This window comes from Leptodactylus fuscus, chromosome 7 (genome assembly GCF_031893055.1).
Source record: "Leptodactylus fuscus isolate aLepFus1 chromosome 7, aLepFus1.hap2, whole genome shotgun sequence".
Taxonomy (NCBI): Eukaryota; Metazoa; Chordata; class Amphibia; order Anura; family Leptodactylidae; genus Leptodactylus; species Leptodactylus fuscus.
Window position 1 is genome coordinate 59,070,850 of NC_134271.1, and position 25,931 is coordinate 59,096,780.

The 25,931-nt window shown below is 41.5% G+C and overlaps 1 protein-coding gene across 1 annotated transcript in view; it reads right to left on the bottom strand.

Annotated features, from left to right (window-relative positions):
- The window catches only part of LOC142213579 (serine/threonine-protein kinase Nek11-like), a 258,023-nt gene that overhangs the window by 23,326 nt on the left and 208,766 nt on the right, over window positions 1-25,931 (bottom strand). Inside the window, exons 12-14 of the mRNA XM_075281957.1 lie at window positions 18,382-18,470; window positions 15,662-15,722; window positions 11,457-11,544 (exon numbers count right to left, since the gene is read on the bottom strand). Coding sequence (XP_075138058.1) covers window positions 11,457-11,544; window positions 15,662-15,722; window positions 18,382-18,470 — 238 coding nt within the window. The remainder of the gene's footprint in view (window positions 1-11,456; window positions 11,545-15,661; window positions 15,723-18,381; window positions 18,471-25,931) is intronic.

Genomic DNA, 25,931 nt, shown 5'->3' on the forward strand with positions numbered 1-25,931 from the left:
GTTTACAGTTACCTCCAGGTCTCTCCAAAAGGAACATGGCCCCCAGAAAGTCCCTCTAAATCTGTACCCCAAAAGCTAAAAAGCGCAGTGCTCCTTCCCTTCTGAGCCCTCCTGTGTGCCCAAGCAGCAGTTTACACCCACATATATATATTTTTTGCCCCTCGGGATGGCCCCTTAATAGTTTTAGGAGTGCAGGTCTCTGACAACACAAAGTGGGTGCAACGTATTGGGCACCGAAATGGCATATTTCTTTCAAAATTTAAATTTTCATTTTGGACATTCATTTTTTGGAAGCATTTTAGGCACAAAATGATAATACCCCTTGATTCATTCCTTGACAGGTGTAGTTTATAAAATGGGGTCACTTTTGAGGGGTTTCCATTGTATTGGTACTTTAGGGGCTCAGCAAATGCGACATGGCACCTGAAAACTATTCCAGCCACATCTGCCCTCCAAAATCCAAATAGCTCTCTTTCCATTCTGAGCCCCACCATGTACCCATACAGCAGATTATGGCCACATATGGGGTATTGCCGTGTTCAGGAGAAATTTTGTAACAAACTGTGGGGGGCTTTTAATTCTTTAACTACTTGCAAAATTAAAAATATGGCGCTAAATGGACGATTCATTGGGAAAAAAAGTAATTTTTCATTTTTATGTCCCAATGTTAATAAAATCTGTGAAACAGCTGTGAGGCCAAAATGCTCACTATACCCCTAGATAAATTCCATGAGTGGTGTAGTTTCCAAAATGGGGTCACTTTTAGGGGGTTTCCACTGTATTGGTACTTTAGGGGCTCTGCAAATGAGACATGGCACCTAAAAATATTCCAGCAAAATCTGTCCTTCAAAAGCCAAATAGCGCTCTTTCCATTCTGAGCCCCACCATGTTCCCATACAGCAGATTATTACCACATATGGGGCATTTCTGTGTTCAGGAGAAATTGTGTAACGAACTTTAGGGAGCTTTTTCCCCCTTTATCCTCTTGTGAAAATGAAAAATTTGGGGCTAAATTTGACAGTTTATTGGAAAAAAAGTAATTTTTCATTTTCATGCCCCAATGTTAATAAAATCTGTGAAACAGCTGTAGGGTCAAAATGCTCACTATACCCTTTCATATGTTCTGTGGGGGGTGTAGTTTCCAAAATGGGGTCACTTTTAGGGGGTTTCCACTGTATTGGTACTCTAGGGGCTCTGCAAATGAGACATGGCACCTAAAATTATTCCAGCAAAATCTGCCATCCAAAAGCCAAATAGCGCTCTTTCCATTCCAAGCCCCGCCATGTACCCATACAGCAGAATATGGCCACACATGGGGTATTGCCGTGTTCAGGAGAAATTGTGTAACAAACTGGGGGGGGGCTTTTAGTCCTTTATCCCCTTGTGAAAATTAAAACTTTGGGGATAAAGTGACATTTTAGTAATTTTTCATTTACACATCCCAATGTTAGTAAAATCTGTGAAACAACTGTAGGGTCAAAATGCTGACTATACCCCTTGATGAATTCTGTGAGGGGTGTAGATTCTAAAATGGGGTCACTTTTGGGGGGTTTCCATTGTTTTGGTACTCTAGGGGCTCTGCAAATGAGGCATGGTGCCTGAAAATTATTCCAGCAAAATCTGCTGTTCACACACCCAGTGTCGCTCCTTCCCTTCCATGCACTGCTGTGTACCCAAAAATCAGTTTACACCCACATGTGGGGTATTTCTGTGCACGGGAGTAATTGCATAACAAAATGTGAGATGCATTTTCTCCTTTAACCCTTTGTGAATGTGTTAATTTTAGGTCTAAATGAATGTATTAATGAAAAAAAATAAAATGTCTAAATTTCACTGCCATATTATTTTTATTCTTATGAAAAACTTAAAGGGTTAACAAACATCCCAAATGCTGTTTTGAATACTTTGAGGGGTGTAGTTTTGAAAATGGGGTGATTTATGGGGGTTTCTATTATACAGGCCTTTATAATTCCTTACAGAACTGAAGCGGTCCCTAAAAAATTGGTTTGGGGAATTTTCTTGCAAATCTAGAAAATCGCTGTTACACTTGTAAGCCTTGTAACGTCCAAAATAAATTAAAAGACAATCAAAAGATGATGCCGATATAAAGCAGAGATATGGGAGATAATATTTATTTATGTATTTGGGTGGTATGACTATCTGCCTGAAAAGCAGAGAATTTCACATTTTGAAAATTGCAATTTTTTCCAAATTTCCATCAAATTTCTTAGTTTTTTTTATAAATAAATACAAAAATATTGATTAATATTTACCACTAACATGAAGTATAATGTGTTACGAAAAAAACAGTCTCAAAACCACTTGTGTAAGTTAAACCGTCTCAAAGTTATTGCCATTTAAAGTGACACATGTCAGTTTTGAAAAAAAGGCCTGGTCTTTAACCTCTTCAAGACCGAGCCTAAAAGTACCTAGATGACCGGGCCTCATTTTTCAAATCTGACATGTGTCACTTTAGATGGTAATAACTTTGAGATGCATTAACTTATCATGGTGATTCTGAGATTGTTTTCTCGTGACACATTGTACTTCGTGTCAGTGGTACATTTTGGCCAATATGTTTTGTCTTTAATTATGAAAAAATAGGAAATTTGGTTAAAATTTTGAAAAAAAATGCAATTTTCAAACTTTGAAATTGCATGCCTTTCATGTAGAATGTCATACTACCCAAATTACTTCATACATTTAATTTACCATATCTCTGCTTTATATTGGCATCAAACTTTAATCACCCTTTCATTTTTTAAAGATGTTATAAGGCTTACAAGTCAAGCAGTAATTTTCCAAATTTTTAAGAATATTTCCAACACACATTTTTCAAGGGACCAGTTCAGTTCTGAAGGGGTCTTAAAAGGCCTCTCTAATAGAACCCCCCATAAATCACCCCATTCTAAAAACTTCACTCCTGTAAGAATTCATAACTGCATTTAGGAAGTTTCTTAACCCTTTCAGCATTTCATGGCAATTAAACCAAAATAGAGGTCAAATTTACAATTTCAATTTTTTTTCACTAATATTTTCATTTAGCCCTAGATCTTACACATTCACAACGTGTTAAAGGAGAAAACGCATTCTAAATTCTATTAAGCAATTTCCCCCAAGCATGAAACTATTCCATGTGAGAATGTTAAATGATGTATGGGCACACTGTAGGGTCCAGAACAGAAGGAGCGCTATTGGGATTTTGGAGGGCAGATTTTGCTGGAATCTGTTTCAGGCACCATGTCGCATTTGCAGAACCCCTGAAGTGCCATAACAGTGGAAACCCCCTCAAAATAACACCATTTTGGAAACTAGACCCCTCAAGGAATGTATCCAGGGGTATAGTGAGCACTTTGACCCTACAGGTGTTTCACAGATTTTTTTACCATTGAGACATGAACATTTTAAAAAAAAATTTCCCTAATACAACAACCCACATATTGCTACACACTTTCTATTGAATGCAACAATACCCCATATGTTCTGGTATATTGATATACAGACACATGGCAGATCTCAGAACGGAAAGAGCGCTAATTGGATTTTGGAGGCCAGATTTTGCTGAAATCATGATCAAGCACCATGTCCCATTTGCAGAGCCCTCTAGGTGTCCAAACAGTAGAAATCTCCAAATTGTGACCCCATTTTGGAAACTAGACCCTGTGAGTTATTCATTGAGGGGTATAGTGAGTATTTTGACCCCATAAGTTTTGAAAAAATTTGTGTCAAACTAAAATTTTTCATATTTTTTACACAAAAGTGTCATTTTAAAGGCAGCTTTTTTCCCCATAACACATGAAAATAAATAAAAACACCCCAAAATAGATGACCCCATTTCTCCTGTGTTCAAAAATGTACACTTTGTGGCCTTAATCCTATGTACGGACGCACAGTAGGGCCCAAAAAGAAGGGAGCACCAACTGGGTTTCAAGACACAATTTTTGCTTCAAAATGTTTCAGACCCATTGCACATTCAAACAAGATTTGAGTTACCAAAACAATTGAAAACCCCCATAAATGACCCTATTTTATAAACTACCTTAAGGTATTCATTGGGGGGTATAGTGAGCATTTTGACCCTATAGCCATTTCACAGATTTTAATAACCTTGGGATGTGTAGGTGAAAAATTACTAAAATGTCCCTTTGGCTGTATTCACACAGAGTAACGCCAGGCGTTTTTTGTGTGCTTTTTGCACATAGCGCCGTGTTAACGCCGCGTAGCGCCGCGTTAACGCCGCGAATACGCGGCGTTAACGCGGCGCTATTTTGCGGTGGCGTTGACCGGCGTTAACGCGGCGTATACGTGGCGTTACGCGGCGTTAACGCGGCGCTATGTGCAAAAAACACACAAAAAACGCCTGGCGTTACTCTGTGTGAATACAGCCTTTATCTCCAAAGTTTTCATTTTCACAAGGGGTTAAAGGAGAAAAAGCCCCCCACAGTTTGTTACACAATTTCTCTTGAACACGGCAATACCCCATATATGGCCATAATCTGCTGTATGGGAACATGGCGAGGCTCAGAATGGAAGGAGCGCTATTTTGCTTTTTGTGGGCAGATATCGCTGGAATAGTTTTGAGGTGCCATGTCGCATCTGCTGAGCCCCTAAAGTATCAATACAATGGAAACCCCTCAAAAGTGACCCCATTTTAAAAACTACACCCATCAAGGAATGTATCAAGGGGTATTATCATTCTGAGCCTAAAAATGCTTCCCAAAAATTAATGCACAAAATGAAAATTTAAATTTTGAAAGAAATATGCCATTTCGGTGCCCAATGAGTTGCACCCACTTTGTGCACTCCTAAAACTATTAAGGGGCCATCCCGGGTAGAAAGAAGTTATATATGTGGGTGTACACTGCTGCTTGGGCACACAGCAGGGCTCAGAAGGGAAGGAGCAGTGGGCTTTTCAGCTTTTGGTGTACAGATTTGGAGGGGTTTCCTGACGCCATGTTGTTTTTGCAGAGCCCTGGAGGTGACAGTAATTTGGAATTCCCCAACAAGTGACCCCATTTTGTAGGGGAGATTTTAGAGTCTCTACAAATGTGACATGGTGTCCAAAAACCAACAATCTAAATCAGCTGTCCAAAAGCACATATCGCTCCTTCCCTTCTGCGCCCTGCTGTGTACCCAAGCAGCAGTTTATGCCCACAGGTATGACACTGGTGTACCAGTAAAGTGGAATCCCTTAGATTCCCCGTTTATATATATTAGATATGTAAGCTGTGCGGAGTACATTGGGAACACCAAATTTCCTACTATATCTCCACTAGCTACTATGTTGGGGGGGGGGGTCACTAAGGGGGGCAGTTCTGGTTTATTTTCCGTCGTAAGCTCTAAATCTGGTTTGTACCCCAGTATTCGCTCGCACAGCTTATACATTCCCTTCCTGCCGTAGCCAGTTGTGTTCTTATGATTTGGTGATTTGTTTTTTTTTTGTCTTCACACTGTACAGGCTATAATTTTTTTTTATTTTTCTGGTGATGTGGCCGCATGAGGGCTTGATGTTTGCGGTATGAGATGTATTTTGTTATAACATTTTTGGGTGTTTAACATATTGACTTACTTTTATTAACTCTTTCTTGGTGAATTAAAAAAAAATCCCTATCAATTCTGGTATTGTGTTTTGCCTTTAAAAAAAATTTCTGCAAGGCGTATAGCATAAGTAACATGTGACCTTTATTCTGCGGGTCAGTACGATTACGGCGATACCTCATTTAGGGTGCATTCACACTGAGTAAACGCTAGCTTATTCTGAACGTAAAACACGTTCAGAATAAGCGGCGTCTAAAGCAGCTCCATTCATTTCTATGGGAGCGGGGATACGAGCGCTCCCCATAGAAATGAATGGGCTGCTTCTTTCACTCCGTGCAGTCCCATTGAAGTGAATGGGGAGTGCCGGCGTATACGACAAGCTCTGCTCATGCCGGAGCGTACACGCCGGCACTCCCCATTCACTTCAATGGGACTGCACGGAGTGAAAGAAGCAGCCCATTCATTTCTATGGGGAGCGCTCGTATCCCCGCTCCCATAGAAATGAATGGAGCTGCTTTAGACGCCGCTTATTCTGAACGTGTTTTACGTTCAGAATAAGCTAGCGTTTACTCAGTGTGAATTCACCCTTATATTGTTTTTTATGTGTTACTAGTTTTGCAGAACAAAAAATCCATTTGGGGACGTAAATCAATTACTTTTGCATCACCAACTTCTGAGAGGTATAACATTTTTATTTTTCGGTTGACAGAATTGGTTTATGGCTTATTTTTTGCGGGACAACCTGTGATTTGTATTGGTACTGTTTTGGGGTACATGTGACTTGATGGCGAAAAAACATTACTTTTGCCGTTTTTTTTGCGGTTTTTTTTCCGGTATTCACTGTGTAGGTTAAATATTGTTTGTTTTATTGTACAGATTGTGACGGACGCGTTGATACCAAATATGTATTGTTTTTATTAATATTTTGGGTTTTTTTATATCATTAATTTTATATAAGAAAAGGGAATTTGGGGGGGTTTATAACTATATAAAAAAATTTTACACACTTTCTTTCTTTTTTAACTTTTTATTTAATTTTTTATTTGTTCTATAAGGACACTAGAACCAGCGATCAGAGAGGATCGCTGGCTCTATGCTATAGACTGCAATACAGTGTATTGCAGTCTATGGAGGAAGCCAGCCGATACAGACGTATCGGCTGGCTTCCTCAATACCTGGTAGGATCAACCAGGTCATGGGGGTCTTAGCAGCCTGGGGTCACTGGTCAGACCTCAGGCTGCAGAAGATACTTATGGGCACCCCCCGATCTCGCCGCGGGGGGTGCCCAGGGGGCACTTTATCTTTTTCTAAGCCCCTTGGATACGGCGGTGATGTTTCACCGCCGGCATCTAAGGGGTTAAAACCTCCGCTCGGAGACCAGCTCCGAGCGAAGTACATCGGGCACAGTGCTAGCTATAAGATATAGCTAATACTTGCTTCCGATGCCGCCCGCAGGATCATCTAACCTGCGGGCGGCATCGCATGTCAGGGAAAGTTTGTGTCACGGAGCAAAGGTATACGTCCTTCCTCCGGAAAATATCTTGAATCAACAGGGACGCAAGAGGTCGGGAGACAACAGCAATTTATTGTAATCCACAAAGTTAGTAGCCGGCGGCGGTCACATCAACCGTAATAACAATAAGTCCACAGAAGTCACAATCCAATGATAGCTTTGGCTCCTTGGTCCTGTAACTAAGTCCTGGCTCTCTGCAGAGCTGTGCACAGGCTGGCTAACACATACTAACTCCAGCTACAACTATATACTAAGACTGTTACACCTATATCTGTGGGTGGGAAGGGCTGAGTCACAGATCCTTCCCCCCTCACCTATACCAAGGAGAGCAGACTCCCTGTCTACTATGGACAATGCACCATCCAACCTCTTCTTGGAGACACTGATCAGATTATCTCCACCCATTGTCCTCACTGGTCCTCACTAGTTAGAGGTATTTGCATACAATGTGCTAACACACTAGACCCTAATCAGCCAACTACACATTGATGTATATAACAGGTTAGAGAATACATTCCACATGAAATATATATTACACATGGCCTATAGTATGGACTCTAACCATCCCGTGACAGTTTGTTACTCCAACAAACTTTCCCTGACATGGCCGCTACATGATCGGGACCTGAATCTATCAGGTCCTGATCATGTCTCCGTGGACCCCAGCAGCTATTAGCGCTGGGTCCACGGGGCTCCCGACCCTCAGGGAGACCCGATCCGCATTTTAAAAGGGGCCGTTAATTAACGTCGGCGCGGCACAGAGCCCAAGCCGCGCCGACGTTAATCTACAGGGGCCGGTCGGGAAGCGGTTAACATACTTTTGGGCCTGGTCCTTAACCGGTTAAACTCTGGTCCTAGGAAATCTCTATGCTAATATGCAGTTTTTGGAGCAATGGGAGCACCCTTGTTACTCCAAAGAGGTAAAACTCGTATCAATCTGTGCTGCCCTCTACCCTTCCCTCCTTCCTTTCTCTGATTGACAGACCCAGGCAATGTCTCTATATCCTGTATACCTACATCTCTCCTGCTCATACTCTTAGTGCATAACCAGTACTGCTGCAATGTTTTCCGGGTCTGAGTCTTGTACTGCGCATGTGCTGAAGATATGATTGGAGAGTGCAACAGAAGTCAGGGCCACGAGAGATTAGGCATACACTGCCTAGCCCTATCAGTCATAGAAAAAAGGCAGAATGGAGGGGGGTACTCAGCAGGCTTACCTTTTTGGAGCAACAAAAACACCCTTGTTGCTCTAAAGAGCTCATTTACATAAGCAGGGAGAAAACACTGCTAGATTCAGGTAACCCTAATTTATCCATCTATGGGGCTTAGTTGATATGTGACACCTTTTAATATATTGCTTTGTTTTTTGCATTATGTTTATTTTCTCATATTCCTTTTTAGGTTTATTGTCACTTTAATAAATCTGCTAATGCATGAAAGACAACAATGAGAAAACACAAGACTTCCAGACTTCTCTATAAGATTCCATAATTATTTGCTGCTCCGGAAATATACCGCACACTGGGAAGCCAGCTGCTTGTTTCCAGGCACAGAGAGCAATGCTTCATGCTGCTATCTTGTCACATCTCCTTACACCTGTGCACTCTGTCAGCTCATTTCAGAATTCACAAGAGTCACGTCTTAGAAAAAAAAGGTTTGTTGGCTTTTATTGAGAAGCAGAACACTTACCAAACTTTCAGCAGTTTGTAAGTCTTATATCACTGGTGTCACAAAAAAGTCCTTTTTAGGCTAAAGCCCCACCTTGCGGAAACACAGCTTTTTTTTTGTTGCAGATTTTGCTGTGGTTTTTTGAGCCAAAGGCAATAATGGCTACAAAAGAAATGGGGGAATATATAGAAAGCTCTTATACTTCTACCTTCTACTCAATCCACTCTTGTCTTTGGCTCAAAAAAAAACTGCAACAAAATCTCCAAAAAAACCCACTGCATTTCCGCAACATGGGGCTTTAGCCTTAGGCTGGGATCATAATGATTTCAATGGGAGCCGTCTTTTTGGTCAGGATTTTGAGGCGGAATCAACCAAAATACCGTATGAACTTAGCCTAAGGGTGCATGCACACTACGTAACGCCGGGCGTGTATGAGAGCCGTACACGCCGGCATTACGGCAGACTGCCGAACACTTCCCATTCACTTCAATGGGAGCACTCGTAACAGCGGCGTTTACGAGCGCTCCCATTGAAGTGAATGGGAAGTGTTCGGCAGCCCTGCTGTAACGCCGGCGTGTACGGCTCTCATACACGCCCGGCGTTACGTAGTGTGCATGCACCCTAAGATTGCATTCACATGGAGGAAAATGGTGAGGAATTTGGTGTGGAATTTCAGTGCTGAAAAAAAAAAGCCTCCCATTGACTTCAATGGGTTCCTTTTTCTATTAGCAGAAAAAGAAACCCATTGAAGTCAATGGGAGGCTTTTTTTTCAGCGCTGAAATTCCACACCAAATTCCTCACCATTTTCCACCATGTGAATGGATCCTTAGGCCTCGTTCACATTTGCGTCAGTAATCCGTTCAGGGGAGTTCGCATGGGGACCCCCCGAAAGGACTACCGAATGCATTGGCAAGCAGTGTACAGTGAAAGCACACGGACCCCATAGACTATAATGGGGTCCGTGTGTTTTCCCCACAGTCTCCACACGGAACATGTGGACAGAAAAGTAGTTCACGATCTACTTCCCTGTCTGCCTGACTCGTACAGAGACCGTGTGGAAAGCACATGGACCCCATTATAGTTTATGGGGTCCGTGTGCTTTCACTGCATTGCTTGCCAGGTAGGTAGTCTGTTTGGGGGGGTCCCCATGCGGACTCTCCGAACGGATTACCAATGCAGATGTGAACGAGGCCTAAGTCAATTTTTTTCTTTATAACAAAAAGGGGCAAAGTGCAGATAACTTATAAAGGTGTATCTAAACTAACACTTGTACACAACATTTAACAAATAGACACACCTACATCATACATAGACACCACAGTAAGTCTAGATTCACACACCCAAATTTAACCTGTCTGTGTGTTCGCCTGTCTGTGATTTTCCGGCCTGAACGTCATGCTGGGAGATGGTCTTCTAGCATTAGCAATAGTTATCTACAATGTTAAGCGTTTCTGTCTCACAGCGTCATACTAACCTGTACCAATTCTGTACCAATTATAGTACAGGGTAATATGTTACTGTAAAACAGCTAAAAAATGCAACACAAGGGGCCACATGGTGGCTCAGTGGTTAGCCTTCAGCCTTGCAGCACTGGGTCCTGGTGTTCAAATCCCGCCAAGGGCTAACAACCATCTGCAAGGAGATTGTATGTACGTCTTGAACTTCTGCCTATCAGTTGCCAGGAGAAAGATGCCTTTTTTTTTGTGATTATCACCCACTTTTCTATAAGCATATATTGCTGTAACATAATTCTATATATGTTGTACTGTTATCTCTGCCATAATGGTTGCCACTCAGTGTCTATTACCATGTAGTACAGCAGTCCCCTTAATTATTTTGTAGCAAGGACCACTTTCATGTACGCCAATTTTCTCATCGGCCGGTGGGGATTTGGGCGATTAGGTGGCTCATAAGAAAACTCAATAAAGTCAATATTTAATTATTATATTTGTACATTTACTTGTACTTATTATCCATATCATGCATAACTTATTGGTGACATGGACTACTCCCTTAATAAAAGTACTCAGAGGGCAGGGGCACTCGCTCGGTTAGGGGTAATATGGAGAGATCTTTCTTAATAAAGTATAAGTAGGATAGGGGGGACTATCACTCAAGGGTCAATATTACTATAATAGTGGCCTAATAGTGTATCCCCTCCACACGCAGCATATGAGAATCAACCAGCACTTAGTAGCCTACAGAGGTCCCCAAAGGCCAGTAGCAATTGACCCATGACCTAGTACTGGTCCATGGCCCAGTCCATTGAGGACCTCTGATGTAGCCGCCAATGATTGCATAGATACATTGCTCAATCTTTGGAGGTTGCATACAGGGGTTTCGGCTGCATGTGGCTACTACTGCATACACATACACCTTAAAATATTTTAGAAATAGGACAATATTAAAAGAGGAATGTTTTTGATTTGGGGATTATATAGAATAGCTCCAAACTTTAAACCCTTTTGTTTGTATGTAATAAATGGGGCTGATTGTCAGGTGGTGGAACAACAGAAGAATAGTCTGTATACTTGCACTCATTTACTAGTGACACTTTTCCCTCGTAGACTCGGTTTGCTGCTGACTGTGCAGTTGTATGTATTTCTGCTGATACATCTCCTGTACAAGGGCAGCTAATCTGCTCCTCACACAGGGCCCTGTGGGGTAAATATGTCACTCTTGTCTTTCTTACTCCTTTCTTTGATTCCCTCCTCCCCAATCCACATTGATACTTACTGTCTGAGACGCGTAATTTCCTGCTCGCTGCAGACAGATACAATTGTGTCCTCTGAATCCCAAGGAACTGAATCCTCAATTTCAGCTGCTGAAAGATGAAGAGACAGCACTATTCAGATAACAGTCTGAAATGGGGAGAGAGAGTGAGCGGGAGAGACACTGAGAGTCTTGTGAAGGGAATGTGTCAACAGAAAATCACCTAAGGCAAGTTTTATTTTATAGATAATGAATAACATGCAAAATTAAATAAAAATCAATAAAAATGTGTTTAACATAAAAACATGATTTTAGCAATAGGTTATTTTCCCATGACACATTCACCAGTTTTTCCCAACTGCATTTGGTCCCTAGTCCTAACGTTAGATAGGGGGGGTATTTCGGCTACACAGATTAAATGAAGCCTTCCTCACCTCCATATATACAGACGTATACACTTCCACTTTTAATTTCAACGTAGACATGTCATCAATTAAAACTAATAGGTTATATGGGAACCTACAAGAAGTATAACTTAGTGTTGTGTCATTAGCTTCGGGTCACCTCTAAATGGGGTGTTTTTGTAGGATTTTTGGGACCCACTGTTGTATCATAAATTAGGCTGAAACGCATGTAATAGGGGTCAAATTTTGTGCTGACCAACCTGATTGATGGAATTGATGACCAAATTATTGCATTCCAATATAAAAGAGATACCATTATGATTGACTATTCCAACAGGGCTAGATATCTTCCTTGTAAGTCACAATATACAAGGCTACTGGTATTAATGCAGAGTGTTGATCTAGGGGTTGGTCCAATTACCAACATGGGTCCTTAAGGATTTTTGTCTACTTAATAGTAAATTGGATCTGTGCCATTAATAGAGTGTTTTTGCCTTCCTCTAGATCAGGGGTCAGCAACCCCCAGCAACTGTGCCGAGTTCAGCCCTTCAGGCATATTTACTTGGCATAGGGAACCGATAGATCTACAGTATATAGTATACATATTTCATGGTGAGTAGTTGTCACAGTATTACTTTTCTCTACAAATACTGTATTGCAGTAATATGCTAAAGAAAGTAATCAAGGGCAGACTAAGACTCTGTTCACATCTGTATAGAGCTTTTCATCTTTCTGTGCAGACATAGGAACACAAAAACAAAAAGCAAGCTGGAGACGGATGCGTTACATGATGGACACCGACAGTTCCAAATGGACTCCATTGACTATAATAGCATCCATTATTTTACTGGACATAACTCTGCATGCTACAGGATTATGTCTAGCAATTTTGTGAAGGAATTTGTGAAGGAACACTCCACAGAGCTGTAGGAGGGTTTATGTTTTTTGTGGGACCAATTGTACTTGCATTTGAGCCATTTTAAAGGATTTTTTTTACAGTATTCAGTGTGATGCCAAAATGCACTTATAAGCCGTGGTTTGTATACCTTGACCAGACCTGTAGCTATACTTTCCTTCACCTGTAGCAGAAGTTCAGTTCACTGCCCTTATTCAGTATCTAAATATATATATTGAAGTGTTATGTAGCGTGAAGCAGAATTGCAGATACACTAGAGAGGAGTCTCATGGGAGTTGTAGACTCATCTCCTTGTAAGTAGAATCTCAGGGTAGACAGACTTGGCATACAGAGGTTTGGGACACTAAACTACCAGTGCACAAGGACATACTGGGTCTTTAGTACACCTAAACCTGATGACCAGCTTGCTTTCAAGTCTCTGTAATCCTTACATCTTATATCATACTCCAGAGCTGCATTTATAATTCCGCAGACTTTAGAGCTGGAAACGCCCAGCTTGCCTGCATCTATGGAAGAATAGTATTGAAATCAATATCCAATGTTTTATCATTGCTTTGAAGAATAAGAAAGCAGATATAGAAATCTAGGAAGTTCTTAGAGGCCACCTTGGTTCAAATAGGCCTTGGTCCAAATAGGCCTTGGTCCAGCCATGCTTACGCGCATTCAGGCTCTCTACAGCTCTCCTATGGCTCGGGTTCGGGTTAATGGCTCACTCTCCTCCCCCTTTACTATTTATAATGGCACTAGACAGGGTTGCCCGCTCTCCCCTCTCTTATATGCACTAGTAATGGAGCATCTCTTAGTCGCTATTAGGAACAATCCTGACATCCGAGGCCTGCAGATTGGCAATCGTCATCTCAAGGTGTCTGCTTTTGCAGATGACGTTCTCCTGTTTATCACTAGCCCGCTTACTTCCCTCCCATCCATCATTAAGGAGATTGGCACTTATAGCTTTTTTAGTAATTATAAGATCAATCTGACGAAAAGCACAGCCCTAGACGTTTCACTGCTGCCATCGACCCTTGGTTCCTTGCGTTCTACCTTTCCATTTTCGTGGTCTCCTAGATCTATTAAATATCTGGGAGTGCAGCTACCCCGTAATTTGGGGGATACATATACGCTGAATTTTCTCCCCATACTCCGCACTTTGCGGTCTGATCTTGAGCGCTGGGACACCAAGGGCCTCTCGTGGTTGGGACGCATCAATTTATTGAAAATGAATATGCTACCTAGGTTGCCGTATCTCTTTCAGACTGTCCCGGTGATCCTGCCTTCGTGTTTTTTCTCGGTGGTTAACAAAACCTTTACCAAATTTGTCTGGGCTTCAAACCCCCCCCGTGTTGCCCGTAATACGCTAGCCCGATCCAAACGGAGAGGAGGTCTGGCGGCCCCGGACTGCGTGAAATATTATTTGGCAGCGGTCGCTACGTGCATTCTTGACTGGCATCACTCGGCTAAGACTAAGCTCTGGGTTTCCCTCGAGGACTCGTTGAGCCCTATCCCCCTCACTGCACTTCCCTGGCTCCATGAGAAATATTGGACCGATGATAAACGGTATTCGCTTCCCTATGTAGCGCGCCAGACTATGGGAGTGTGTCGCAGATATAGTGCTATGCGCCTTCTCTACACAAATGATAGCCCCATGAGTCCCATATCGGGTAACCCGGACTTTCCTGCAGCGTTGGGCTCTTCCTTTTTATCTTATCGTGTGGGTTCTCCCACCCTCCGCTTCAAGCAGGTCACTTCAGCTTCCTCACTTCTCTCCTGAGATTCTGACCCAAACCTCCTGTTCGGATACACCACTCTTTTCTTGGCAATACTCCCAACTTTCTCATTTCTACTCCTCTTTATGGTCCTCTCGGGACCTTCATAGACCCTTGTCGCTGTTCGAACGTCTCTGTATCTCTTCTTCCCCTCCCTCCCACACTGTCTCCCTTCTGTATGGTCTTTTGATGGATGGGGCTGAGAATTCGCTTCCATCATTTACTAGTGGGTGGGAGAGGGAGCTGGGGGTCTCATTCCCTCCTGATGTGTGGTCATCGGCCTTTCGTGCGTGTCATACTTTCTCCATATCATGTAGGGCGCAGGAGACCAATTTCAAGATACTTTCCAGATGGTATAGGGTTCCAGCCCTCCTGCATGATATTTACCCCTCCACCTCTGATAGATGTTGGAGATGTCTCTCCGACCGCGGCACGATGGCCCACGTTTGGTGGGGATGTCCTCTCCTACGCCCCTTTTGGACTGGGGTCAGACAGGTTATTCGGCAAGTGACGGGGATTGACTTGGAGGATGACCCGGCCCCGCTACTTCTTTCCCTGTTCTCCCGGACGTTTCGTAAGCCTACCCGTAGACTTCTTGGATTTTTATTGGTGGCAGCTCGCTCTGTCATTCCCAGGTTATGGAAGTCCACAACCCCTCCCTCGCTCATTTGCTGGCTGAATGGGGTTCTAGCCCTGCGAACTATGGAGACCCTGGTAGCTGAACTCCGTCAGGACGATACCAAACATCAACAGACTTGGCTCCTTTGGAACCATTTTTATTATTCTGCCGACTTCCGTTCCCTCTTCCCTTCTGTGTCCCCTGTGTAATGTCCCCCTGTGCGTTTTGTCTGTTCAACTTATCCTTATTTCCACTGACAATCGATATTCATATGTTCTGAGGTTTTTGCATATGTTTCGTTTCTCAGCTCTGCTGCGCCAGAGCATTTGCCCGTTTTTTGTTCATTTCCCACCTTGCTACTCCCCCTTCCCCACCCCCCTGCCTTCTCCCCCAAGTTTTGCCATTATTTGACACCTCTGTACGTTATTTCCCCCCCCCCTCCAACCCCCCCCCCCCCTGGTTTTGTAAAAATTTGTAAAACTTTCAATAAAACTTCTAATGTTGAAGAAATCTAAACCGCTACTCACTGTCACTGCTGGAGTCCAGGAATCTCTGCAGACAGCTCTGGTAGGCACGTAATGTACTACTCTATAAGCATAAAGTGAGCATTAGAGCAGGATCTGACACAGCACATATGTCCTATGCAATGAAAATAAATCCAACTATGGGCAATACTACACATGGTAAAAGTAAAATACTTTGTGGAGTTTTTAAAACCACAATTATAATGCAAATAATTGTAGCTATTTACTTAAAGGGAACCTTTCACATGGACTAATGCATTTCTATCTGAAGGCATGTTATAAAGCAGAAGGGGCTGAGCAGATATATACACTCCTTAATATGGAAATTGCAACAACAGGGAAAATCTTGGAATGATAGAAATCACAGGATTGATAGACATTAGATAGAAATAGGATTATCAGGCAAATGATTAAAAAAGGGAAACAAAATATTCAAAATATCTCCAATTTTTCGGTATTGAATATGAGTATGACCCGTCCAAGTGAAGGTTTCCCTCTGCGCACCTTTTCCTGTCATTGCAGTTATTGATCTCTCTCTCAACACTGAAATTGCATACATATGTATTCTGAAGTGGGAAGTCTTTTTCTCAATGGTCTCTCACCTGGACAAACAATGTTGAACAGTGCTGACATCTTGGCCTAGGTGTGTAGTGCTCTGCCAAGGTCTCTCAATTCAAGGATCATGTCCCTCAGTTTGCCATAACTGGTATATTGATGAACAGGAGGCATCAAATTGTCATCCCACAACACTTGATGTGATTTTTGAGGTTCCATGTGGGTAAAAAACTTTGCGTTCAGGCTAAGGCCTCATGTAGAAGTCTGCAGGAAAAAATTACTGCAGGAAAAACCGCGGTGGGGGAGACAGGATAGACTTAACATTGGGGATATTTCTTTTTGAAGTCAGAGGATTCGGACAGAAGAATGAGTGCTTGTGACTATGAAAATAAGTTCTGCTCCTATTTTGTGAAATCCTTCTCTGCTGCTAGAGACAGACTTCACATGACAACAGGCAGTTGACAGCAAGTAATAGGGAAGGAAGATACCTAGAGCACTGTGAAGCAATTTTTCAGCCAAAACTGGATTTTTAGGTGAAAAACTTATCTGCAGTAGCGTAGCATCCTGCAAAAAACACGGCAGTAGCACATCGTGGTTTTTCATACAGACCGTTTCACAGTTCTCTGCAGACTTTCTGCTTATATTATACTTATAGGGAAACTGTCAGCATTTCCGTAGGTATAATTGACATGCTGCGATTTCCATAACCGTGACGGTTTTGGAAATTGCACCGTGTCCGCTGCGCATATTTTACTGCACTGTGGAGATGAGATCCACTAGATCAAGCCCTGACCTTAAATAGTGATTACACTGACTATCATTTGAGCACAAGTAAGTTGAAACAACAATGACCATCAACAGAAACAATGACCAGAAACAGTGCCCCTTATAGGCTGTGAGTGATATCGTAGTTTGGTTCACATCAGAAAAATAATATTGGATATTGCAGTTATGTAATTGCCATGGTGACAGCAGAGATTGCTTTTCAACCAGAGAACAATGTCCAGAACGATCTTATTCCTTGAGACCTATCATCGACAGTTGTCTTAGTGCCATTTGTCAGCAGTCTGCTCATGACATTTTACAGATAAAATTAGGGTCACCAGCAGTATATCTGGTGATAATGAATAGCATTCATAATCGTGTATATTTCATTAGATTTGCTTTTACAGAAAAGGACCAAAATGTGCTCTATAACATCATATAGCACACCAAATGTCTTAAAGTGGTCACATATGATTCAGCTGATCTATCTTTTAGAACTGTTAGGAAAATAGGCTTGGTCTTTTTCCATGGGCCGTGTCTGGTATTGCAGCACATTACCACTGAGGGGGAATTCACACTTGTACTCATATCCTCCCGCCGGGTCTCCATCCTATTCTCCAGAGAAACTTGATAGGGGACGGCTTCCCGGCGGTCAGTGTTAATATCCATTCATTTGAATGGGTTTTAAAAGCAAACCGCCGGTGTACGTGGACCGACACAAGGCGCACAGGGGTACAAGTGTGAACACCCCCTTATTTGAACATGGCTGAACTGCAATACCAGACACAGTTCAGGGAAGAACAGAATAGACTGATTTACATATTCATAAAATGATTATCTCTGCATCGCTCCATCACTTTGTGGTCAAAATGTTTCTTCTCTTATTGGAGGAGCTCCTGCGCACCACTGTTATTGGTTATGTAAGGACTTCCTTTAATATATTATAGAATATGTTTTCAGTTGCAATGACATGTATTCATTCTACAAATGCATTTTGTTTTAAAGTTTATTTCTAGGGAAATATAATCTGATGACCATAGACATTCACATGCGACAGATTTATTAGAGAGATTTCTGTAACATACATGTAAATTGGGCATGTGGAATTTAGTTGAATGGAACAAATGCAGGAATCTCAGCCAGAGGTTTCTGGCAATGGTTTACTCTCCTCTCCCCAATTAGCACACATGCATACTCAGCCAAGCATACATGTCTATGGGGTAGTTGGGAGTACTAGCAGTTGATGCAGCATTTGTATGGGGGAGTTGGGTAGAATGACTGTTGAAGGTGAATACTAGCTTTATGATCATCATTCCAATTATCAGAGAGGTTGTAGTCCAGCTTTTGGCAGGTTTATGCTATCATTCTGGCTTAAGTGTAAATGTTTTCCTGCTGGCACTTACCTGTTGTTCTGACAAGGGCAAAGAGATTGTTAGAATTGAGCCATCAATGGTCTCCATTCCTTTACTGTCCTCCTCCTCACTGCAGACCTCTGTGTAATATAAAAGAAAGTACCAGCTGTGATCTATGCAGATTAACAGTATAGTGAATGAAAAAAGGTGTTAAAGGGACCTTTCAGTATCACTGCTTCAGCACAAATTAAAATTTTTGATATGCATATGGATTTGGATTCTTAGAAAAAAGGGTGTGTGGTTTAAATGTGGTTCATGTTGTGGCAAAATACTCCCAATAGTATTGAAACATTCTGGCTCCAAGTAAACCAACTTAAAGTAGTATAAGGGTCCATTCACATGGAGTCTTTTTTTTTTTTTTAAATGTAGATTGTGAGCCCCACATAGAGCTCACAATGTACATTTTTCCCTATCAATATGTCTTTGGAATATGGGATGGAAATCCATGCAAACATGGGGAGAACATACAAACTCCTTGCAGATGGTTTTATGCCCTTGGCGGGATTTGAACACCAGGACTCCAGCGCTGCAAGTCTGCAGTGCTAACCACTGAGCCACCGTGTGGCCCCCATTCACATGGAGTTTTTAGTGTTGATTTTGGCGCTGAATCCGCTTCAGAATCCACGTGGAAAAAAGCCCCCCATTAACTTCAATGGGTTCCTTTTTCTGCTTTTTTTCCATGTGAATTCTGACACAGATACAGCGTCAAAATCAACGCCAAAAAACTCTGCATGAATGGATCCTAAATGTAGATTTGAGAGTCTATGAGAGTCTATGCAAATGTATCATCCAGCATCAATGACTGTGATAAATCTGGTGTATTTTGAGACTGCCTATTAGCAGTCTGTGATGTCACCAAAGAGACCTGAAGCCTGCCAGAATGCAGAAAAGGTTTTTTTTTTAATGTTCCCTCACCTCTCCTTGCCCAACAATCATTATATTCTGGGGTCTGAAAAGATCCCAGAGTATAATGATAGCAATGTATGCTGGGGTTTGCGGGCCTGCGGCCTAACTTACCGATCACCAGTCCTATTCACAGCTGCATCTTCAGGAGGAGAGGCACAGGCAGCTGTGAGCAAGAGCGTGGATCGGTAAAGAAATAGGGCCCGTTACCTGCTGGGGTTACTCCATTGGATAACGGCCTATTAAAAAAAAAAAAAACTGTTTGTAACGCGAGTTTTCCTGGACTAAAACGGAATTACAACCACTGGCATAATTTGGGAAGTCCGGGAAAACTCACATTACAAATCTGGTAGAAACACCCGCTGACAGGTTCAGAGGAAAAACTTTCTTTTTGCACTTGAGAAAGGGCCATTGTAAGGCCTGAAACGCGTCATACTGTGTGCTGTGCTGTGCTGTACGTAATTTAATAAATATTTTGAATTCGGATCATGGTCTGCCATCCTCTTCTGTATACTACAGAGCGTGGTTCTTCCACAACGGACCCCTGATCCTTTACTCCAGTGCTATGATGTACTAGGAAGCAGGAAAAACAATTCTGAATGGGGTGCTATTGAAGGAGAACTGTAGCTGTTGTGGCAATGAATTACCAGCCCTGGATCTCACTCTGAGGGCCAGTGATCCATCCCATTATGGTGGTGCTCTTGTGCTGCCAGGAAAATGGTGTCCCAGTCAGCTTTAACTGAGGTGTCAAGTGTTAATGCCCACAATCAGTGCGGGCATTGCCTCCAGGGCTCCGCTCTTGGGTAGATGTCATATTTAAAGAGCCATCATATGCCGCAGTATCACAGTAGATGTCTGAAAAGGGTTAAAATACATAAATGTGAGTGGTAGCGCGTTGTATGGTTAAACTCAAAGCTTGTATTCATTGTTTAACATCTGTTTTTCCATAGACATACATGGCTGCATTTACCTTAGAGAGCTATGCATTGAATAGTGTTATACAATATGTTTTAACACAATATGTTTTAATCCAATCTGAGCTGTGGTTCATACCGAAATGAATCCTAAGAGGTTTGCCCATCTCTAGCTGCAGCTAAGAATTACTCAGGTTCTAAGCTAACTGTATGACAGGTGAAATGTGTCATCTGTTGTAAGCAAGGTAAAAGTTTACATACCATAAAGGCAGCCCTATACTTGTTATAGTGTGAGTGGAAAAGGGTCCCCCAGTATAGGATGACTCTGCCCTATTCCATGGACTGTATGACTACGCTCAGGGTTCAAGCAGCAGAATTTTATCTCATTGTAAGGATAGGAAGAAGGGTGACAAACAAGCAGTGTACCTTCCTGTTCTAAGATGACGATGACTTTTAGTGGTGTAAGCCAGCTTCAGAAGCGAGGCTTCATTACAGTCTCCTCTCTTCTACACATGTCCCTGTATACTTTCCTTCTCTGCATAGCTTTCTATACAGGCCATCTGTCATATAACATATCATGGGATGATTACAGTGTGCCATAAATGTTATTATTCAATGTCCTTGGAAGTGGTTCATTAGCATCACTATGTTGCTTTGCACAGAACTACAGAACAGATTATTCTTGATGGAATAATATGATCGAAATAAGATAACTGCGCAAAAGAGAATGGGAAAATATGACAATAATACTTGGCTGCCAAATGGATTTTCATTATAATTATATGTGTAGAAATTGCTGCTATAGAAGTGAGTAGGTGGAAAATGGATATATCTGTATTGTAAGTAAGATATAATTTTTTATCTATGATGGTCATCCATTTTCTTATCACATCCTCTTCCTCATTATCTTCTTTTCCTAGAAAGAATAAAAACTTTCACTGACTGCTGCATTCTTAGTATAATATCCTCATTAAGGATCATGTGGTCCTTAAGCTGATGTCATTGACATATGCAGTAGAATCAAATCTGACAAGGTCCAAAACAGAGGAACAACGGCAGCATGAAGGAACAGAGGGCACCGGGTATGTTGACTATACATATGTCAAGCATAGTCAAATTTTCTTTTTGACTGAAGTAATTTTAGATAGTATTCTGACCTAAAATATGTAAATATTTCCTAAAATATTTCTAAATATTTTAGGACACAACAATTAATTCCCCAGCCTTCCGAAAGTGTACCTCTAGTTATAAACAACTTCGAAACTTTGCATAAGTGAATAGTATGCATTAATATAAGAAAGTTTGTAATATATTTTATACATCTAAAGAAATTAGTTTTCTTCTCCACTTTTCAGGCCGAATTACTTTCTACACATTAGAAAATCCACTGTTAACAATGCTTGACTTATAGATAAGAGGCTACAAGGGCACAGAATGAGGCAATAAATCAATCAGCTGGCTGCAGCATACATTTTCACCCCTCTCTTTTCTATAGAGCACTATGTGACTGAATGCAGAGATGAACTAGCAGTTAGGGGGCGTTCACACTACCGTCAGTGTCCGACAGCTAGTGTCCGTTCAAAATATTGTGCGGACATTAGCAGCGGACACTAGCTGTGTCCGTCACATTTTGCCTTGATTTAAATGGACATCAGGTGCGTTCTTTTACAGTCCGTGTCTGTCCTTAACTGTCCGGTCCCAAATATGTCCGACTATTCAAGCGGACAGCAAAACTCGACATGTCTTATATTCAAATGCACTATTTATTTATTAAAAGCTGTTGAGAATATGTATGCTTTAACAATACACAAGTCAGTAAGTAACACCTTATTAGGGAAAACAAGGAACAAACCCAAAGACAGAAAGGAGTCAATGGTTTCATGGCAGCAAGTTGATGCATGCTTTTCGGAAAACCACAAAGTACATTTGCTATACCTTTGTCTTGATTAAATATTGCAATGCAATGTCTGTATCATCTTATATACCCTTTACTGGAAATGCACCACAATCTCCACCGGACCTAGTCTTGTATATTATTGGTAATAAGAAAGTGAAGTTTGCATCCCTTCCTAACCCTCAGTTCATTTCATATCAAGGTGCTCCAGGTCATATAATTAAATTGGGATTTTCTTCCTGGAGAGAGCAGTGTGTATACAATACTGTATAGAACATAAAGCAGCAGCACTAAGATATAAGGAATTAGCTTTGCTTTTCTACATTATTACTTTATCAATAATAAATGTATCTATATTGCTGAGGTGTTTCTGGTTTCCTGTGCAGCTTAGAGATGGTTACATTATATATAACAGCCAAATACTGACAGTCGGTAATAGTTGTCTGTCCTTTTCTATCAGATCACCATCTAACTGGCAGAGGCTCATACACCCCAAAGGGAAGCAGAGGAACTCCAGTGCACTTTTACAAATCTATTTTGTTTGTCAGGAGGAGCTCAGACGATTATACTTGCAGACAGAGTCAGAAAAAAAGGAAAGCACAACAAAGTGACAACATCCTTGAAAAGAAAAATAATGAATATAACTGTGAATGACAGACAGATATATGGGGCAGATACATATTAAACAAACTTGAGACTTAAAGGGACATTCCCATTGCAGAAATTTATGGCATACCTATGGGATATGTCATAAATTTTTCATAGATGTATACCCTTATTTTGAGAATGGGGATCATTTGATCCTCATCTTGAAGCCACTGTGAAGTGGCAGCCCATAACTGACTCTCTCTGACCATTCTATGGGAGTTTCTAGGAATTAAGAGAGTGAGGTGCTGCTAATTAAATGCCCTTGATTGGGCAAGTGATCATTGGCAAGTGTGACCACCCATGTGAAAGATGTTTTGGCAGTTTTCTGGTCTGGAGCATTTATGCGTGTGTTAACACAATACAAGGAGGAAAGCGTCAGGTAATTGCCATATTTGCACTGTCCCACTGGTACAGCAGTGGCGCCCTAGGTACAGCATTGACTACATTTGCAGTCAAATGCAAGTTGCAAACATTTTTGTCACATGACATACAGGTAACACACCTCATGATGTTGGCCTAGCTATATAAAGGGCAGGTCCAATGTGGCTTTACCTTGTTTAGCATGTTAATAAACTGCATTATGGGTAATTTCTAGTCCTGTAACTATTTTTTTATATTTTAGCCAAATGTGTAATAATGTGGGCTCATTACTGAAAGATAGAACGATGCCGCCACGATGTTAGTAAATTCGCTGACTGTGCTTTTCATGTCCTCCTTAATCCACTGCTAGATAAAGTATAGCTACTAACTAAACACTATGTAATTGCTATGTTCCCGGTTTGTTTTTCTTCGGTTCTCAGAGGAGACATCAATTACTATTCACTTAATGAGCCCCTGTAGTGATTTCCCTTCAACCTGTCAGCCTGTTATTACTGGACACCACTGGGTAACATGCCTGATGCCAGATTTGCTGCTTAAAGCATCACAGGGTTATGTCATGGTATAAATTGGCAGGAGAAAAAACAAAAAAATTGTGGTGCATGTCTAACAAATAAGCAAGATTTAAAATGCTATAAATCTATTGTACAAAAGGTAAAATAGCAAAATACGAAATGTCAGTGTTTGCTATAAAATTGACTCTAACGCTTAGAATAATTTTATTTTGGTTCTATCTTCTTTCCAATAAGTGGTGTGGACCTACAAAGGCTCTCTTTCCCCTCAAATGCTGAAAGATGAAAAATTAAATTGGAGGATGGTAAAAAGGGGTAGAAAGTTACAAGTGGATACAGAAGATACAGTAACACCATGGCTCATGAATAACATGTTAGTTACAAATCTTGCTCCAAAATTTTCATTAGAGTCCAAAGGTTCAAAGTCATGTATGTGATAGGAGTAGGGTTGGAGCCTCCACAACGCTGTGCAGAGGTTGCCAGCCCTCTCATTTCTGCTGCTTCCGGGTCACAGGAGGGTTGCCAGTCTGCTCCTGAGCCGGACCAGGGAGTTCCGGCATTCTAGGCCAGGCGGTGGGCCGGAGACTATTTAAGATGCTCTTGCTCTGGACCGCCGCAGGCTATTCAGTGTGCTCCTGTTGTCTGATTGCCTCTGTTTCTGACCCCTTGCTTTGCCTACTGACTCTGCCTCTTGCTTCCTGATTTGTGTACTGTTCCATTTGCCATCTCCTGTTGATAACCCTAGCTTGCCTTTATACCTCTGCTCCCTGAACCTGATTTTGTACTGCAATGCTCTCATGTTACTGACTCAGCCTGTTTGACCTTCCCTCCGGATTACCCTCTGTATTGCGCTGCCCTCACATTGACAACCTGGATTGAACGACTACGCTTTGACTCTACTGCCACTTATTAACTATGGCCCACCGCTGACTTCTGGTTCCTTTGACTTGCTTCTCTACTCTGAAGATCTGCTGGTAAGAAATCTCAGTGTCTGGTTCTGCTGTCATTTGTGGTGTGTTGTGTGTACGGCTTTCCCAGACCCGTACCACTCTGCCCAACAGTGCTGCCAAGTCCATCACCACCATCTGGGGCTCTGGCAAACACCACTGTGGGGTTGGAGTTGGTGCGGCGTGGGAGGTGCTGGAAACTTAGCATCATGTTTACCATTTTGATCAGTGTATCTAGTACTAGTTCTCACTATTGGCTCAGAGCTGCATCTGCTATCCTAACAGTATGGGATAGTGAATATAACATTTCTAATAAACACCAGTCATATACAGTGAGGCACATTCCTCTTCCAAGATACTCAGCTATGAGGGCAGGGCTACCATATGTCGGCTTATGTGGTTTGAGTCTTGATTCATTCAGTTGTCCTATCCAAATATAGAATAGTATAGTATAGAATATCGAAATCCATAGATTGTTCTCTGCCATCAAATCCCATTGATATCCTCCAACTCTAAACTGTAGGTATTAGGGTGCATTCACACTGAGTAAACGCTAGCTTATTTTGTAGAGTAAAATTACACTTGTAAATTTTGCTATCCCATTGACTTCAATGACATTTTACAGGCGTATTTTTACAGGCGTATTTTTTACAGGCGTATTTTTTACTGGCGTATTTTTACACTTGTAAAAAAATATCATTGAAGTCAATGGGATAGCAAAATTTACAAGTGTAATTTTACTCTACAAAATAAGCTAGCGTTTACTCAGTGTGAATGCACCCTTATAGGTCACAGTACCTGGTATAATACAGATGATATAAGTCCATGAGACTTCTGCATATTATCTTGTTCCATTTCATGCTCTTGACAATTCACTCCATTTCAGACCATTTAGTGGTTTCTAGGTTAACCTGTCTCATATAAGGCCATGGGCTCAGTTCATTGTTATTATACGGTGTGATGCTGAAGGTGAGCAGGTTGCAGCATATAAACTACTACTGAAATGAAAGATTTACTGATATATTCAATATACATAGAATATCTCACTGTCTGCTCAGACTTTTTATAACCCCTGTCATATTGCATACTCATGCCTAATGCTTATTCATCAAGTGTCCTATTACCTAGCTGTTACTCATAAATCCTATCATCATCTGGAAAATGATTTATCATTGAGACATCTGATTTTTTTTTTTTATCATAACCAAAGTTAACAATGAAGTTCAATGGAAGGTTTCACATAACAAATTACAGATAATCTACTTCAAGTAATAGACATATAAAATGAAGAGGAACCACTGTTAAGTTATCTGTGGTCTTCCAGTATTGCTTATCACATATATGA